Here is a 19,874-nt window from a genome sequence, read left to right as displayed (position 1 = left end):
TAGGTGTCAATTCTCCCTTTGCCTAAACATCAGTCACAGTCCCTGGGTTTCAGACACCTAGAAAAACGACAAACTACCTTGGATCGCTGTAATGCAGAATAACTCAGAAACTCAGAATTTTAAAAAATCATTTTCTGAAACAGCTATTGGATCCAGCCATGTGGCAAAATTGGCCGGCTCAGGTAGCAAAGTCTCCTAAGACAAATGAAATGTGATGAGGCTCTGCCAGCTGCTTCCCCTTCCACATCTGGGCAGGGATGGGACAAAGCAGTTATGCTGAGGTCACAATACACAAGAACACTCCCACAGCTGAATCTGGGCCAAGACCATCAAATTATGGGCCTCTTGTTCTTTTCCTGGAACGATTCAAGTGGAGAGAAGGTCATAAAGTCGCCCTTGAAAAACAAGTATAACAAGTCTGGTCCCTGCAGGAAGGCAAGGTGTCCGTTTCTTCCTTTTTGTTTCCTTTTAACATAGAGCAATAACATTTTAGTTTTTTTTGTTTTTTTTTTTAAGTTGGGAGAGGATCACCCACAATACCACTATTGCTAGCATTTTCATCATGTTATCCTGTTAGATTAAAACCCCTTGGATCAGCAAGCAAAAAAAGAGAGATACTCATAAAACTGTTACTGTCATTTACTTATAGCACTTATCATTGAAGGCGTGACGCACTCTAGTCTAGAACATGCAGAAATACTCACTAGATCCTCTGGAAGGGAACAATGATCTGAGGTCTCAGGCTGCAAAAACAAAACAAAAAACAAGCATTAATTAGGTTTAATTATAAAATATAGTCTTAAGTGTCAATTACCTTCAATAAGATACCCCTTTTCACTGATTAGACTGGTAAAAAAAAAAAAAAGTGTGATAAAACACGGCATGAGTGAGGGTGCGGGGAAGACAGCCTCTCTTGTAAGGATGTCCTGGGTGGAAATCTAAAAGAATGTAACCACTCTGGAGAACAATTTGACAAAATACGAAACTTTTAAATGCATGATAATTTGGCATTATCTTGTATAACTGAAGATGTACATAGTGTAATTGATTCCACATCCACAAATTCAGCCAGGCTTGGATTAAAAATATTCAAAAAAAATTGCAGAAAGTTCCAAAAAATAAAACCTGAACTTGCCATGCCCCAGCAACTATTTACATAGCATTTACACTGTATGAGGTACTATACATAATCTAGAGATGAATTAAAGTATATGGGAGGATGTGCATAGGTTATATGCAAGTACTATGCCATTTTATATAAGGGACTTGAGCATCTTTGGATTTTGGTACCTGCGGGGTCCCGGAACCCATCCCTACAGAGATGACTGTATATGCCCAGCAATTCCAGCCTTGCTATACAGACATACCTCAGAGACATTGTGGGTTCAGCTCCAGACCAACCATTGCAATAAAACAAATATTGCAATAAAAGTGACTCAAACGAATTTTTTGGTTTCTCAGTGCATATAAAAGTTATGTTTACACTATGCTGTAGTTTACTAAGTGTGCAATAGCAAAAAAAAATTACCATACATACTTTAATTGAAAAATACTTTATTGATAAAAATGCTAACCGTCAATGCAGGGTTGCCACAAACCTTCAATTTGTAAAAAAAAATGCATATCTGCAAAGCGCAAAAAAGCAAAGCACAATAAAATAGGGCACACCTGTATTTTCTAGAGAGACACTCATCCATGTGCACCAAGAGAAGGATTAGAAAACGGTCAAAGGGGCTTCCCTGGTGGCGCAGTGGTTGAGAATCTGCCTGCCAATGCAGGGGACATGGGTTCGAGCCCTGGTCTGGGAAGATCCCACATGCCGCGGAGCAGCTGGGCCCGTGAGCCACAATTACTGAGCCTGCGCATCTGGAGCCTGTGCTCCGCAACAAGAGAGGCCGCGCTAGTGAGAGGTCTGCACACCGCGATGAAGAGTGGCCCCCACTTGCCGCAACTAGAGAAAGCCCTCGCACAGAAACGAAGACCCAACACAGCCATAAATAAATAAACAAATAAATAAAAAATTAAAAAAAAAAAAAAAGAATGTTCATTTAAAAAAAAAAAAAAAAAAAGAAAACGGTCAAAGGAGCACTGTTCGTAAGAGAGAGAAGCTAAACACAACCCAGAAGTCCATAGAGAGTAGAATGGAGAAGTAAACGGTATAGTCAAGAGAACAGTCAAGAGAATAAACTACAGCTACCTGTTACACCATGGATGCCCCTCACAAACATAATGGTGAGTGAAAGAAGCCAGACCCAAGAGCATACATACTGTCTGACTCCATTTACATGAAGTTCAAAAGCAAGCAAGACAGCCATAGTGTTGTTAAGTCAGAGGGGTAAGTAGAGATCCACAGCCATACCACCGTGGATGTGCCTAGTCTCTCTGGTCTCAGAAGCTAAGCAGGGGTGGGCCTGGTTAGTACTTGCATGGGGGAGAAGAGTTAGTAGGTAGTTACTCTGGGGAGGCAAGGGATGGACTCTGTGAGTGAAAGGGGGTGCAAGGGGGCTTCTGAGGGGTTGGTAAATGTTCAGTTTCTTTACTGGGAGCTGGCTAAATGGGGACTCTGAAAGTTCACTGAGCTATGCATTTTGAGTTGTGCATTTTCTGCTTCTATGTTATATTTCAATGAAAAAAAGTTACCTAAATAAACTGAAGACTGGCATACCATATGGCCTGGGAAATCTGGCCCTTGGAATATATTCCAGAGAAACTCTTGCATGTGTGCATGCACTAGGAGAGATGTGCAAGAACGCTCACAGAGCACTGTGTGTAGCAGCCCAAAACCAGAACAACCCTCACACCTATGAACAGGAGAACAGACATGTTGGGGTAGATTCACACAATGCAAAACTACACAGCAGGGAAAATGAATGAACCAGACCTGCAGGCATCAACACGGATGCAGCTGAAAAACCTCAACGTTAAGTAAGAGAACAAAGCTGCAGAGGAATACACACAATAGGATACAATTTACAACCAATATAAAAATATGCAAAACTGTACACGTTATTTAGGGGTTCAAACATATTTATCAACTCTGTAACAAAAAGCAGAGGAAAAATAAATACAAAATTCGAAATACTGTTTGCTCTTGTAGGAGAGGCGGAGGAAGAAAACTACTGGGGGGAACCCAGGGAGTTGCAGAGGCACTGGTAACGCTCTGTTTCTAAAACCAGGTTGGGGGGTACACAGTGAGTGTTCACCTTCATCCTTTATTCCTCACACACAAGTTATAAATACTTTTTTGGGTCTAAGAATTATTTCATATTAAAAGCAACTGGATAGGGACTTCCCTGGTGGTCCAGCGGTTAAGAATCCACCTTCCAATGCAGGGGACACGGGTTCGATCCCTAGTCGGGGAACCAAGATCCCACATGCCGCAGGGCAGCTAAGCTTGTGTGGGGCAACTACTGAGCCCACACACCACAACTAGAGAGAAGCCCGAGAAGCCCGTACGCCACAAAGAAGAGCCTGCGTGCTGCAGTGAAAGATCCCACGCGCCACAACTAAGACCCAAATGCAGCCAAAAATAAATAAATAATATTTAAAAAAACAAATAAACAAAAAACTGGACATACTCTGACACAGTAATTTTATTTCTAGGAACTGATCCTACAAATACACTGGAAAATAGCACAGATATAAAGCTATTCATTACAGCACTCTCACTAACAGTAAATGTTTAAATGTCACCTAAATGCCCTTCAATCGCACCAAATTCATCATGACATATCCATTCAGTGGACTGTTTATTACACAGTCTTTAAAGAGAAAGAGATCTTTACATACTGAAGCATACGTAAAGATCTTTAAGAAGCATCTTTAAGAAATATTAAATGACAAAAGGCAAGCTCCAAAACAGTGTGTGTTGTTTGCTACAATTCTTTTTAATGTTGTTCTACAAATAAACCTTTCCAGACTTTGTCCTTGACAGAAGACCAAACTGAAAACCAAAAGGACTCTGGGTCAATAAACACCATTTAAATAAATATTTCAAAAGTTCAGGCTATGGGTGGTAATCAGTCGGAATGGGGCAGGAGAGTCTCAAAGGAGGATTTCTTGGGCGGGGGGTGGGGGGGCATTTAAAAGATGTGATACCATCCTTAGAGGCTGGGATTTAAGAAGATCATAAAGCCTTCAACTTGAAGATGGATGGAAGAAGAGAAAGGCATTTAAGTTTTTCAAAAACAAGGACTCTGATACCTCAGAGCTCTCCTGGAAAAACGTACTTGATGTTAAAATACATCCAAGCAGGTGATGAATCAAAATAATGGGATAGAAGGAACTGTAGTAAGAGAAATTGTGGGGAGCAGTAATTGCACATAAGTGCAAGAGTAAACAGTGAATGGGATATGGTCATAGAAAAAAAGTGATATTCCAACAGAGCAAACTAAACTAACACAAAACAGCAAAACCCTAACAAAAATGGGAGAGAGAAAAAGGGGAGGTGGGCTGAAGTATGGTGTCATTTACTTTTCCCTCTGTCTTAGCAGGGTGTCAATTGATACAACCTAAAATTAAAACATGCAATTCTGTTAAAAAGCTAGAGCGATTCCAACTTATCCTCATCATGTATTTTCTTAACCTTTTAGGGAGTTTTTAGAAACTACTATTTCTTGAGATGAAGAAATAACTGTCCTATGTCCAGCAATTTCTTATTTCACTTTGGCTTCTTTTACTTACTTTAAATTATGTTGTATTGAACTGAATCATTTTACATAAAACAAGCATATACAGTACTCCTCCTTAATATGAAGTTATCTATCTGCCAGGCCTTCTCCTTGTATACACGCATGAATTCTCTTGAATGAATCTCATTTAATAATGGTTATTTCATGATGATGACTGCATGAATTTTTTTAATCATCTTTTTTTCTATCTTGCTTGAATTTTTCAATGATAAACAAATATCATTTGTCTGAAAACAAACCCATTCTAAAGAAAACAGACTTTTCAAAAACTACATAAATTGAAGAAATTGTAAATGACACACCTGAAGAAAAATCACGTAATCAAAAAAAGCGACATGGATAATCTGAACAATTAGTAGAGATGAAGTCAAAGTTAGATTCAATTATCAGCAAGTGAAAAAGAGGAGAGATTATGGATAACTCTAAACAGTGGTTAAACCAAAGCTAGTCAAAGCACAGTACAAAATGATTTTAATGTTAATATAAAAATCACACCTAATATTTAGTAAGGTAACATTAGTATGCAAATATTCCAATATATATATTTTTAGAACTGTTCAGAAACTTTGCAGAAATAGGCTGAGTGAAAATGACCCAAAGGCTAGTATCTATTAAAACAGTCTGCTATTTTTGACTGCTCCTTGGCTGAACTCTTCTTCAAACATTTTAATAATATGCCACTGAGTCTACTTTTCCCTTGAGAAGTAATCTGGAGCACAGGTGCTGGTTAAGTTCAATGCAACCATATTGTTCCCGCCAGCTGGACATGCTCCCCTTCACCACACAAGCTCATGGTACCTTCATCACTCAAACCCCAGTTTCCTTTGGTATACCCACTCAGTGTGGAAAATCAATTACCCATTCCCTCGGGGTAAGCCCCCTCCCATTTTTTTTCTCTTCTATCCCTCAGAGAGGTCTTCTACTCTGGAGGTTGAGCTCAAGAATCAATTTAGGGCTAAACTGAAAGGTTTTAGAATAGGATTTGTTAATTCCAGGACCCTGACCCCTGACCCTGAAAGATCAACGCTTTCCACTCTTCACTCCCAAATCACCAATATCAACAATAAAAGGATTCCACCATAAATACCAGTGGCATTAAAAGGAGAATTAAGAGAACACTGCAAACAGTTTTAAGCTAACAAACTTGACAATGTAGATGAAACAGACAAATTTCTTGAAAAACACAATGTTCTAAAATGGATAGAATAAACCACCTAAGTAACTATGTATCTGTTATAGAAACTGAATTTGTAATTTCAAAACTTCTCACAAAGAAAACTGGCCCAAATGGCTTCACTAATGAATTGTACCAAACACGAAATAAGAAATAATATTAACCATCCACAAACCTTTCAGTAATAGAGAAGGAAGATATACTTCTCATTTCATTTTATGAAGCCAGTGTAACTCTGACAGCAGAACCTGACAAGAACATTACAAGAAAAGAAAACGACAGAGACTATCCCTCATGAACACAGATACAAAATCCTTAACAAAATATTAGGAAACTGAATCTAAAAATACAATGAAAGGATAACATATTGAGAACAAGTGGAATTTTTTTTCCCCAGGAATGCAAGGTTGTTTCAACGTTCCAGAATCAGTGTAATTCACCACATTAACAAAGGAGAAAAACTGTATGATCATCATAAAAGATACAGAAAAAGTATTTGACAAAATCTAACATCCTTTCATGATAAAAAGTTCTCAGCAAACTAGGAATACAAAGGAACTTCCTCAATCTGATAAAAGGCATTTGTGAAAAGCCACAGCCAACATTACACATGATGATAAAACACTGAACACATCACTCCTAAGGTCAGGAACAAGGCAAGGAGGTCTGCTCTTCCACTTCTATTCAGCACTGTACTGGTGCTCCTGACCAATGCAATAAGGTAAGGGAAAAAAATGAGCAAAAGGATAGTTTTTTAAAAAAGCAAAACAGTCTTTATTCAGAGTTGATATTGTAGGATTCCTCCCACCAAAAAAATCTACAAAAATATAAATGGAATTTAAAGTGAAGTCAACAAAGTCTCTGGGTATAAAGTCAATAATGCAAAATTAAATTGTATTTCTATATAATTGCAACAAACAACTTGAAAAGTTAAAAATAAATTCTACTTACAATCACAGAAAAAATAAGTATCTAGAAATAAATTTAACAGAATACATTCTTGGTGAAAACTAGAAAACACTGTTGGGAGAAATTAAAGACCCTGAAAAGATGGAGAGACAGACCACACCCATGGGTCAGAACAGGGGTTGAGAAACCTTTTATTTATTTACTTTTTTGAATTTTATTTTATTTTTTTATACAGCAGGTTCTTATTAGTTACTTATTTTATACATATTAGTGTATATATGTCAATCCCAATCTCCCAATTCATCCTACCACCACCACCGCCCCCCCCGCCCCCCGCTTTGTGTCCATACATTTGGGGAAACCTTTTCTTTAAAAGGCCAGATGGTAGATATTTTAGTCTCTGTGGATCACATGGTCTCTGTTGCAACTACTCTGCCATTGTAGCATGAAAGCAGTCATACACAATACATGATGAATGAGCATGGCTGTGTTCCAATAAAATTTTATTTACAAAAACAGGTGGAGGGGGCCAGATTTGACCCATAAGCCATAGTTTGCTGACCCCTGGATTAGAAGACAAAAAAATGTAAAGATGTCAATTCTCCTTCAAATAATTTATAGATTCAATGCATTCCAATCAAAATCCCAAAAGTTTTTGTAAATACTGACAAGTTGATAACAAAATTTTTATAGAAATGTAAGGACCTAAAATAGCCTAAACAATCTTGGAAAAAAAAAAGTTGGAGGAATTTATACAACCTGACTTACTATAAAGATACAATAATCAAGACAGCAGGGTACTGGGTTAAGGATAAACAAAGATATCAACGGAATAGAGTCCAGAAATTGGCTACAGGTATGGGCAGCTGATTTTTTTATAATGTTGCCAAAATAATTCAATGGGGAAAAAAATTGTCTTTTGGACAACTAGATATTTATATGAAAAAAAATTGAATCTTGACCTATATCTTACATCAAAACCAAAAATTAACCTGAGATAGACTAGTGTCCTAAATATAAAGGCTAAAATAATAAACCTCCTCAAAGAAAACATAGGAGACTGTCTGTGCAAGTTGAGAGTTGCAATGATTTTGCAGAAAAGATACAAAAAGTTCTAAGCATAAAAAAAACATGGATAAATTAGGTTGCAAAATTTAAAAACTGCTCATCAAAGGATCTATTAAGAAAATGAAAAGGCAAGACAAAGACAGGGAAAAATATTCAAGATAACATATCTCATTTCCAGATTACACAAAGAACTCCTACAAGACAAGACAAACCCAGTTTTTAAGAGACTTGGACAGATATTTCTCCAAAGAGGAACTATGAATGGCCAATAAGCATATGAAAAGATGTTCAACATCACTAGTCATCAGGGAAATGCATTTTAAAACCACAATGATAAAACAATACATACCCACTAGAATGGCTAAAATTAAAAAAAAAAAAAAAAAAAAAAAATGTACCACCACCAAATGCTGTAGTCTGGTACAACAACTGTGGAAAACAATTTGGTAGTTTCTTACACGTAAATTTACCATATGACTCAGCAATTTCCTATGTATTTACCCTTCAGAAATGAAAACATAAGTCCACAAAAACACTTGCACAGAATGTTCATACAGTTTTATTCATAACAGCAAAAAATTTTAAACAACACAAACGCCCTTCAACAGGAGAATAAACAAATTGTGATACATCCATACAATGGAACACTGCTCAGCAATAAAAAGGAAAAAACTACTGATCCATGCAAGCACATGGATGAATCTCAAAAGCTGTTTTACTCAGTGAAAGAAACCAAACGCTAAAAAGTATATACTGACTGATTCCATCTTACAAAGCTCAAGAGCAGGCAAAACTCTGTTTAGGGTATGGCGATCTAAATAGTGTTTGCCTCTGGAGGGAGGGAAGGAAATGACTGGAATTTTTTAGGGTGGTGGAAACATCGTGTATCTTGACTGGGGTACTGGCTACACAGTGTGGACATTATCCAAAACTCAGTGAAATTCAATTAAGATCTGTGCATGTAATTACAATATGTAATTATACCTCAATTTTAAAAACAAGACGTAATTTTACGTCTATTAAAAATATCACCACTCAATGTAGGCAAGGTTTTGATAAAATGATCACTCTGAGCTATAGTTCTTTAAACCTTTAAAAAGTTTTAGATGTTTTATCAAGTGCCTTAAAAAAATGTGCTTACCCTGGCAGTCCAGTGGTTAGGGCTCCGCGCCTCCACTGCAGGGGGCACGGGTTCGATCCCTGGTGGGGGAACTAAGATCCCACCTGCCACATGGCACAGCCAAAAAAAAAGTGCCTACCATAAATACATAATCAAAGCACAAAAAAAGTTCTAGCAGGATAAATGAGTCGTTAAGAATGCTTATCTATTAGGGTGGGAAGGAAGAGATGGTTAAGGGGCGCTTTCATTTTTTATTTGTATATTATATGTGTGTGTATATATTTACATATACATACATATATTCAATTTACTTTTTTTAAACCCGAGATTATATTAATGTAATAACTGTGTAAAATTTAAAACAATAAAACACAGAACTCCTAAATGTTCATACCCTTTTTCTCACCATTTCACTTTGCAAAATCTTCCAAATATATTTACAATAATTATGAGTCACTTTAATAATATTTGTATCTTAAATCCCAGGCTTTTACAAACTTGATCATAAACGTTATAGAGCTTTTCATCATTTCTTTAAAAAGAAAATATTTTGCTCGTGATAACTGCATATCTTCGTGAATATACAGCAAACCACTGAATTACACACTTTAAAAGGGTGAATTTTATGCTATGTGAATTAAATCAAAATTTTCAAAAAAGAAAGCCTCTTGCTTCTGAGATTACAATGATTCCTAATATTCTTTAATGTACTGATGGAACTAGAGACATTTTGTAGATGAATGCTTTAACACATTTAAGCAATAAACACATTTTTAAACGCGAAGTAATTATCAAATCTCAAAACAGGCACACTATACCAACTATGGAAGACTGCTAACAGCCCAAACATATATATCTTTTTCGCCTTACTAACAGGATCCTAATTTTGATCCTGTTATAAAATATTTTCTTCCAGTTATAAAATATTTTATAAAATATAAAACATGCAACAGTTATAAAATATTTTCTTCCTTGGTCCCTACTGCTGTTCAGAGTAGCTGCATGATCCTATTCTGGCCAATGAGCTATAAATAGAAATCTACTGCTGGAACTTCCAGGAAAGCTCCTGGTTTCCCAATAAAAGAGGGAGAGACTTGGCTTGGGATACCCCAGCCATTCCCATCTTTTCTGCTTTGAAGTTGGAATGATGGCTGACAGTGCAGTAATGATCTTGTGACAGAACTGGAAACTAAAAGGAGAGTTCCTTGGATACCTACACCAACTCTGGACTGCCTGTTTCTAAACTGCTTATAATGAGAGAAAAATAAAAGCCTTAATTGGTTAAGCCATTGTAGTTGAGATTCTGTTATACGTAGGACAATATAATCCTGATACAATGATCAACAGAGTTATTGAAAAATATACACCATTATTATTTACTGATAACTAAACTAACACATCAATTAATTCAAAAGGAAAACCAACAGAGATCATACCTTAACAGCAGTATTTGGTTTCATACCACATCGGTACGTCTTTGCTATCTGTGGAGTCAGCTGGATTTCCTTGGTAAGTTGCCTCCATTTTCTACACTCAGGTTTTGTACATTGAACCTAGATGGAAAGTAAGAAGTCAAGATCAATGGGTTGGCACCTCCTGAGCTAGCATTTCTATCTTCCACCTCTCACTCTGCCATCTTCTTCACATGATTTGGTCAACAACCGTTCAGCACTTCCAAGTAAATACCTTTTCTTCCCCTTGCACCATCGCCACCCATAAAATCCACTTTTACCCCATCAGTCTAATTTCTGATTCAATACTAGCTCAGGCCCCGAGAAGTGCAAAAGGGGATCTTAGTACTGTTGTCAGAATGGCTTTCTAGCTCTAACCTAAGGAAACACAGTTAAATTTAGTTGCAGGTAGTCAAAAAGTATCACACTAAATGCAATGTGGTATCCTGGATTGCATCCTGGAACAGTAAAAAGACGCTAATGAAAACACTGAAGAAATCCAAACAAGTCTGTAATATACTTATTAGCACTGTACCAATGTTAATTTCTTAGTTCAAAATATAATCCTGGTGTGTTAGATGATAACAGTAGGAGAAACTGGGTGAAGGATATACAGGAACTCTGTACTATCCTTGCAAATTTTCTATAAATTTAAAATTATTCCAAAATAAAAAAGCATGCAGATATCCATCTGCAGAAGAATGAAGTTGGGCCCCTACTTAATACACATACAAATCTTAAAATGGATCAAACACCTTAATGTAAAGAGCTAAAATGATCAAATTCTTAGAAGAAAATATGAGTCAATCTTCATGACCTCAGATTTGGCAGTGGATTCTTAGATATGACACCAAAAGCACAAGCATCAAAAGAAAAACTAGATAAATTGAACTTCATCAAAATTTAAAACTTCTGTACACTAAAAGACACTATCAAGAAGTGAAAAGACAACCTAAAGAATAGGAGAATATATTTGCAAATCACTTATCTGATCAGGGCCCAGTATCCAGAATAGATAAAGAACACTCACAATTCAACACCAAAAGACAAAGAACCCTATTTAAAAATGCGCAAAAGACTTGAATAGACATTTCTCCAAAGAAGATATACAAATGCCAGCAAGCACAAGAAAAGATGCATTAATAGTCATTAGGGAAATGCAAATTAAAACCACAATGAGATACCACTTCACGCCCACTAAGACAGCTATAATTTAAAAAAATGGTAAACATGAGTTGGTGAGGATGTGGAGAAATCTGAACTCTCATACATTGCTGGTGGGAATGAGAGATGGTGCAGCAGTTAGCTATGGAAAACAGTTATCAGTTCCTCGAAAAGTTAAACATAGATTGACTATGATCCAGCAATTTCATTCCTAGGAATGTACCCAGAAGAACTGAAAACAGATGTTCAAAAATATTTGTATACAAATATTCACAGCAGCACTGTTTGAAGTAACTAAAAGGTGGAGATGACCCAAATGTCCATCAACAGATGAAGGGATAAGTAAAATGTGGCAAATCCATAGAGTGGAATATTATTCCCCCACGAAAAGGAATGAGGTCCTAATACATGCTACAACAAGGATGATTCTCAAATGCACTATGTTAAGTGAAAGAAGTCAAATATGAAAGGTCACATACTGCATGATTCCTTAATATAAAATATCCAAAATGGTAAATCCATAAAGACAGAAAGCAGATTAGTGGTTGCCAGGGGCTGGAGGCAGGGAGGAGTGGGAGGTGACTGCTGAATGGGCACAGGTTTCCTTTGTGGATGCTGAAAATGTTTTGGAATTAGACAGAGGTGGTGGTTGCACAACATTGTGAATGCACTAAATGCCACTGAGGTGTACACTTTAAAATGGTTAATTTTATGTGAATGTTTTGTGAATTGAAAGTTATGTGGGGACTTCCCTGGTGGCGCAGTGGTTAAGAATCCGCCTGCCAAAGCAGGGGACACGGGTTCGAGCCCTGGTCCAGGAAGATCCCACATGCCACGGAGCAACTAAGCCCATGTGCCACAACTACTGAGCCCAAGTGCCACAGCTACTGAGCCTGCGCTCTAGAGCCCGTGCTCCACAACAAGAGAAGCCACCGCAGCGAGAAGCACGCGCACTGCAATGAAGAGTAGCCCCCCCTCGCCGCAACTAGAGAAAGCCCGCTTGCAGAAACGAAGACCCAATGCAGCCAAAAATAAATAAATAAAATAAATAAATTTTAAAAATAAAGTTATGTGAGTTTCACTTCAATTAAAAAATGTTTAAGTATGCAGACAGCTCAAATTACCTGTAATATTAAATAAATTAGCAAATCATTTATTAAATGATGCTATATTTACATTATATATGCAATTGCTAAAATGTGTTTTCAAAGAATGGCTAGATGGAAAATTGATATAAAGTTAAATTAATAAAAAAACTCAGTTAGCAAAAACTTACATGCAAAGTATGATTTTAAACCTAATTAGGATTTGTATATAAAGCATGAAATTGTGTTTAAACATACACAGAAAAACATGAATAGAAAAAAAGATGAGAGAGATATGCACCAAACTTAGCACTGACTATCACCAGCTGGTAATGAGTCTTTAGTTTCTTCTTTACACTATAGGTTGAATTATGTGATTTTTCTACAAAAATCAAAAATGTGATTTGCTTTAATAGTTACAGAAAGAATAAATGTAATTAAGGAAGACTTTCCTAAAAATTGGTATTTTCATCCATTCCTCTTGCATTTAACTCTACAAATCCTTTACAGAACAGTAAAGCGTTATCTTCTTTACCCAGTAGGGGAGCTGCTGGTCTGCCATGAAAGCTTTGGGACTAGGTTCAGTTTTTCCATTGCTAGTCCATATTTTTTTCCATGTAGTATATTTGTCATATCCATCCTTATGGCTGAAAAAGAATAGAAATAAATATATCAAGCTATAAGTTATGCAGGTTTTCAAAACAGGTGGCAGAAATCTTACATAAAGGACTTAACCAGCCATATTATAAGGAGGGGGGTAGTTATCATGGCACCCATAAAACAGGTTGCATTCCTTTCAGTTTTATACTTAAAACTATCAAGAAGGGATGGTTACCTGTCTGTCCAGCACCCTCTAGGTGTCAGCACCCTCCCCCTAACCTTTGCCTTCTGCCCCCCATGCACTGGCACAGAAGAAGCAGCTCCTAGATTTTTCAGAAGTTGCAAACTAAGGAGAATAACTGTCTCACAGCAGATGCTTTTTGAGCGCTGAGTGTGCACACACATAAGTGTACACACATGCAAACTACAGCATCAAAGTCCTGGCCCACCTGTAGTCAGCACAGGTGTGGCTGAAACAGTGGAATAATTCAGTAAGCCTGGGGGCTCAGTCATAACCATCTGACCCCCTCCACCACCCAAGCCACCATCCCTTCCACCACGGAAACCTCAAACAATTATCAGAACAAACCTTCTATAGTAATGGTCAAAGCATTCATTACAGAAATGCTCCCCACAGGAGAGGTGATACCACCGGGATGTGTAGCCATTTTTGGCACATCTGAAAACAGCAAAAATGGGTAGCTTTGGTAATGAATAAACATTTCTTCTCGTTTTTTTTTTTTTTTTTTAACATTTATCAAATCGCTTTAAAAAAAAAATTAATCAAGCACCTCCTATGAGCCCATTTTGCCTTACCTCCAACAATCAGAATTACAACAACCAGAATTATAACAGGGGAATCCTAACAACCAGATTACAACAGGGGAAATGGAAAGGCCGACTGATACATAACAATGCATGGTGAGGACACAGGGACTTAGATCAGTGGTACCCATCGGTAGGGCCTGGGACTTAGCAGTTTTATCAAGACTCCACGGAGTGATGATAGGGTTTTAGACATGAAAGAAGGGATACCAGTGGCCTTGCTGCATGTGGGCAAAGAAGCGAAGTGTGGTCTTCAGTAGTAACATCTGGCCCGATACTGAACAGTGAACGAACCTGGCCAGATGGAATGGGACCATCCAGGAGGCAATCTAGTAAATATAACCTCCCACACAGCCAATCATGTAGTAAAAGAATGAAATACCATGCCACTGTGAACAGTAACACCACCACCTCTTTGTGATTAAAAAACAAAACAAAAAACCAAAAACAACAACAACAACAAAACCCAGGATATGTTTTCCAAGTTTTACTGATTGTTAACTGAAGATTTTTCTCTGGAAGTAAAAGGTTATACTTGGGTCATCCTAATAAAAATGGCAAGAGTACAGTTAGCTACACAGTTTTAATGAGACCTGTATACATCTGTTGGAGGAGAAGGTATGTTATATGAGGGAGAAAAGCAGCACAGGGAAATAAGCATATACTTGTCTCTCCAGGGAGGTCAAGGTTCTCTCTCCTCTGCCCCTACCTCTTACCCCCAACCCATCCTCAAACTGTCCCCCCTGCCATCCTCTACCACCAGAGGTACGGCCATTGTGGATGGGACTTGAGGACACGGATTGGCAGAGCAGAGCTTTGGGCAGAGCTGGGCGTGCTGTGCACAAAATGGACAGGCAATGTCTCTGTTGTTGGATAACAAGTATCTCTATGTATCTTCAGGAAGACTATCTTTGAGGATGAATGCTCTCACCCGCAGGAAGGTGAGGCCAAGACCCGCCATCTAAACAGACCTTTCAGAAGCGCTTGCAAAGCACACGGGACACGCGGCTGTACAGCCGGCTTTTTCGCATTTCCTGTACTTCTTCTCTGACCCACCATCTTCATCCTCGTCTGTCGTCTCTGTGGCCTTTTTCTTCGCCTGAGAAACAACCAGCTGAGGTTAAGAGTACACCGGCAGGGCCAAAGGTAAAGGCGGTGGGAGGTTTACTACTGAAATCACTTCCATATTAGAAGTTCTAAACGTGAAGATCAACAGCATCCTGCCAGTGGGGGAGGGGTTGAAGATACAGCCATTTCCCTGAGACTGCACTGTGCAAATAACTCGCTAATTTGCTAGAAATTTAGAACTAGCACTTTGACAACAGCTCTCTGAGTAGAGAACTAAAATGCATATGAGTTTCTCTTAGGAAAAAGCTGTTTCAACTATACTTCAATAAAGAAATAAAAAAATTTTTAAAAAGCTGTATCATCAAAAATAAAAGCCACTCTCAAATTCAGATTTTTTTCTTTACTTAGAGCAGTTATATCCTCTCAGTATTATAGATTTTAAAAACTAGACAAATTCTAGAAAAAGAATTACATCATTCAATATTTTTCTTTAAAAAAAAAAAAAAAGTCCTACAAGAGAGACGGCAGCAAGTAACCTGCTAACAGCACCCAACCGACTACAAGCTGAGGTCCAAATTCCTATGAATGACACCAAGCAAAGCAGGATCTGGCCCCAGCTCATATCCTGGAGGCAACCCTACAGCTGTGATTCTCTGAACACCCCATGCTGATTCACACTCTAGGCCTTTTATCTCTGCAGTTCCCTCTGCCAGATACACTTTTTTCCTACATTCTATCACTTTATCACACTGATTGTCCCAAGGTGAATTTCTCCACTAGACTGCAAGTCCCTTGAGGGCTCCCCAACTCTAATTCTTCAGTCCCAATCACAGTAAGTCTGGTGTTCAAAACAGGTGCATTGAATGAACAAATTAGTGATACCTGCCTACCGGAGCTCCTCAAAGGAAGGCTATCTGGAGAATGATCAAAAGATGCTTTTTTCTTTGTCCTCCCCCGTGGGGTTGCCATTGTATCAGAAAATCTGCAAAAAACAAACAAACAAACATTAAATATTAGCATCTGCTAATACTTTCAACACTCTGGAGTCAAGTTATTATGTAATTTAGTTGGTAAGAGTATATGTTCCGCAGCCAGATGGCCTGAGTGTGAAGCTATTGCTTTCAAGTTACTTAAGCTCGCTAAGACTACGCCTCAGTGTTCTCATATATAAAATGGGCACAGCCAGAGTGTACCCTAGCATTGGTGTGAAGATTAAGTAAAATAACTAATTTAAAGCACCAGGCCTGGTGTAAGTACTCAGTAAATGTTATCCATTAGTAGTATGTACATTTACATATAAAAATGAGAAACACACCACACGAATGACCAATAAACAATTGACACTACTGTTTATAAAATTCAATGAGTAAAAATATCTCATTTTTGTTTGTTATGTTCCTCTGTATCTCACTGCATCTTCTTAGTTCCTGAATTTTGCTCTCTTATTATACTTTAAAAAGAACACTCATTCATTCCTTCTCAATAAAACCCAACAAATAAATCTCAGGCACACTGTCTAGTCACTGCTGAATATAGGAATCTGGGTTAGATAGTCTAATCTGGGTTATGAGTTCTCAAACTAGTCTAATAACAGCACAGTTAAAGAAACATTAAGAACCAAAAGTCTACACGAAAAATAATGCATAAAACCATGAATGATTGAGTTATCGTATTAGTATTTTTTCAATTAAATTCGATAAGGAATGAAAAATGCTTAGCATAAGTACTCAGTAGTGTATGGATCCTACAATTATCACACATCTCCTTCCCTGACCCATATTTACTACACACACATACACACACAAAACGACGGCATGAGAAATAAACAGGACGTACCTATGGATAAGGAAATGGAAAGTGGAAAAGTGTTTTTATCTTAAGATATAAATCCCACATATATGATCTTAATCTTGGGGAAAAGCTTTAAAGGGCTTGTAGTCCTATTGTTTCACTATAAACTGTAATCCTATTGTTTGCACTAACATTCACGAGCGCATTTTTCATGGATTATTAACATCACGTGTGAAGACTTTCAGTCTGCCATCTACAACAACTTTGAGAAATCTTGACACCGATGTTACGGATGGTTTTTCTTTGACTCAGTCTTCACTTTCTCAAAACCATTATGTTAGTTGTGAACAAATATACCTTATACATATTCTGAAATGCATTACAGTTCTTTAACCATTAAAAAAAATTGCCATTAGTGCCACAGCACTCATTATACAGTTGGATAAAGAACTAATGATTTTAAAAGTACTACTGTCTACCTATAATTCTTATACCCAGAGAAGGCTTTCTGGATCACATTTTCAAAATTTTGTCCAATCTAACCAATCTTTTTATGTAAAACATATATCCCACATTATTCATAAAATGAACCATGAATAAAGCATGTGTAAACATGTATACAGTATACGTTAAGTATTGCAGCAAAAATATCTGAGTCTAATGTGGGGTTTAGGAACATAAATAGAATCAGGTTCACGCAACATTTGACAGTGTTACCTGGGCAAGCAAGCACTCTCAAAAGAAAGCTCTCCCAAAAGAAAGCATAGATTCTGGAAATTTCATCAAACATTTTAACCCAACTGTATACTGAAAAACATGTATTTGATTGCAATGAAGAATGATGTAATTCAAGAAATGGTTAAGAGGAAATGAAAACATTAGCTATAAAAGCCATTAGGAAATCTGCGTCGTCTGGGAAAAATATGATTGAAGATTTTTAGGGCAATAATTTTGTCTTAGTTAATTATACAATTAACAGTTATGTAAGTTCATCCTTTTTTTGACACTTACTGTAATCTCTGTATTTTCACTGTTGCTGGGTTCTTGGGGCTTAAAATAGAGGAAAAATATTTAAGTTGGAAGGACTACAGTTAATTGTGCTTTTAAGTATAGTCTTAGAAATATGATCAAAAGTGTCATTAAAACAAATTAGTTTACTGGAAGTGCTTTCCCACCTGGTTCTTCAAATTAATAAACTCACCTAACGTTAAGAATGATCAATTTGTTTCAGATTCAATATGACTTTATAGGCATGTTTCTTCCTAATTTTAAATTCATAGCTTTGGTTTTCTTTCAGTGTGACAAAAGAAAAAAATGGTTGGGGGGGCATAAATATATAAGTGAATATATCAATGTCTAGATTTCTACTTTAATAATTCCCAGGATTTTTTCAGAAGTAGCTTATTCAAAAAAACTTTTTAAAAAGACACAGAATTCATAAAAATATGAATCTAAAGAACTCCAGGTTGGAATAAAAATTTATAGTGGTGTTAGCATAATTTCTCAAAACTGGACAAAATACTAGAAACTTCTTCAGAGACAAAAGGAGCAAAAGTTTCCCTTTGGGCCACCTGAAATTCTACCCACAATAATCAAATTTTCCGAAATATGGATCCAGTTCAATTGCCCGAATGCTTTGTTGACCACTTTCTCTGCGTGGAAGATAATTAATTATTAATGGTCATTTTCTCCTGTACCTCCTGACAAAACCTTCCCTCCCACTCGCCTTCCTTCTACTAAAATAGGTTTAAAAAAAAAAAAACACCAAAAAACCAACCAAAGTGTAAAAGCCTCGAGTTGTGCGTGCACAGGTGGAGTGACGGATCTCCCCAAAGGGAGTGGTCTGTGGACGCCCGTACGCTCTCCCGAGGGAGGGCTGGCCCTCCAGCTGGCTAGGTTCCAGATCACGGAACCCCAACTCATTACAGCTGGGCCTGCCCGTTCCTTCCTCTTTCACCTGCCGGCTGCTAGGCTGTTGACTAACAGCTACCGTAATCAGGCCGCCCCCTAGGGGTCCCGGGTCCCGGCGGAGTTACCCCAGCAACCTGGCAATGCCGATCGCGTCTCAACGCGTGGTCGCGGCGCCGCAGTCGAACTAATACCACCTGCGAGGCCGTGCCGGCTCCTCGCCGCCACGCTCTCGGCTGGGAAGAACGGCCAGGGAGTTCCTACTCCCGGACTGTGGGTCCCCCCACCCTATTCCCCGCAGCTGGTACTCCCCAGGTGACAGGGCACTGACAGCCCCCAGGAGGGAGCCCCAACATTCCCTGTGCCAGATGCAGCCGCCTCGCTTTCTGAAAAGCTTTCTCGTCTCTTCTCCGAAGTCGGAGAAGCAACAGCCTCCCGGGGCTCACCTTTGCGCTGGAGGCGTGCAAGGAGTCGCGGCGAGAAGGCACCGCTGTACAGAAAGGAAATATTGCGGGGAGGGGGGGTTAGGAGAAACCCGCAGCACCGCGATGAATCGGGGAACCCGGTCGCTGCAACACCCCAGCCCGGGAATCCCCTTTCCTCAGGCTGGGATCCCCACCTCTCACCCCCTACCAATCCGGGGAAGGAGGTATAGCCCCGAGGGCACCGGTCCGCCTCCCACCCGGGCAAGGAGCGCTGCACAGGGGCAGGAGAGCTTGCACCCCGGCCAAGCTGCTTTGTGCAGAGCTGTCACCCGAAATCCGCCGCCGCCCCCACGCCCGCCCCCGGAGCCGCGTGCCCCCCACCTCAGAGCGCAGGCGAGACCTCGCGCGCCGCCCGGGGCTGCGGGCGCCTCTCCGGAGCCGCGCGCCGAGCGCACAAGACAGCGGAATCCGCGCCGCGAGCCGCAGCCCCCGCTCGGCCGCCGCCGCCGCTGCTTCCGCCCCTGTCACGACGTGACCCGGGGTGGGAGGAGCCGGGGGGACGAGGGAGGAGTAGGGTCCCCGCCTTCGCCTTCGC

At 39.0% G+C, this 19,874-nt stretch overlaps 1 protein-coding gene across 4 annotated transcripts in view; it reads right to left on the bottom strand.

The window, feature by feature from the left end:
• The window catches only part of KDM1B (lysine demethylase 1B), a 56,576-nt gene extending 36,801 nt beyond the window's left edge, over positions 1 to 19,775 (bottom strand). The window contains exons 1-9 of one of the 4 annotated variants that reach the window (XM_059940682.1): positions 19,661 to 19,775; positions 19,301 to 19,344; positions 17,958 to 17,996; positions 16,038 to 16,137; positions 15,059 to 15,186; positions 13,852 to 13,941; positions 13,198 to 13,309; positions 10,399 to 10,515; positions 705 to 743 (exon numbers count right to left, since the gene is read on the bottom strand). In XM_059940682.1, coding sequence (XP_059796665.1) covers positions 705 to 743; positions 10,399 to 10,515; positions 13,198 to 13,309; positions 13,852 to 13,941; positions 15,059 to 15,186; positions 16,038 to 16,124 — 573 coding nt within the window. In that variant the 5' untranslated portion in view covers positions 16,125 to 16,137; positions 17,958 to 17,996; positions 19,301 to 19,344; positions 19,661 to 19,775. The remainder of the gene's footprint in view (positions 1 to 704; positions 744 to 10,398; positions 10,516 to 13,197; positions 13,310 to 13,851; positions 13,942 to 15,058; positions 15,187 to 16,037; positions 16,138 to 17,957; positions 17,997 to 19,300; positions 19,345 to 19,660) is intronic. The other 3 variants (XM_059940685.1, XM_059940684.1, XM_059940683.1) reach the window with 3 other exon arrangements.
• Between the last annotated feature and the right edge of the window lie 99 nt (positions 19,776 to 19,874).

This window comes from Balaenoptera ricei, chromosome 11 (assembly GCF_028023285.1).
Source record: "Balaenoptera ricei isolate mBalRic1 chromosome 11, mBalRic1.hap2, whole genome shotgun sequence".
Lineage (NCBI taxonomy): Eukaryota > Metazoa > Chordata > Mammalia > Artiodactyla > Balaenopteridae > Balaenoptera > Balaenoptera ricei.
This window is presented reverse-complemented; position numbering and strand designations above follow the sequence as displayed.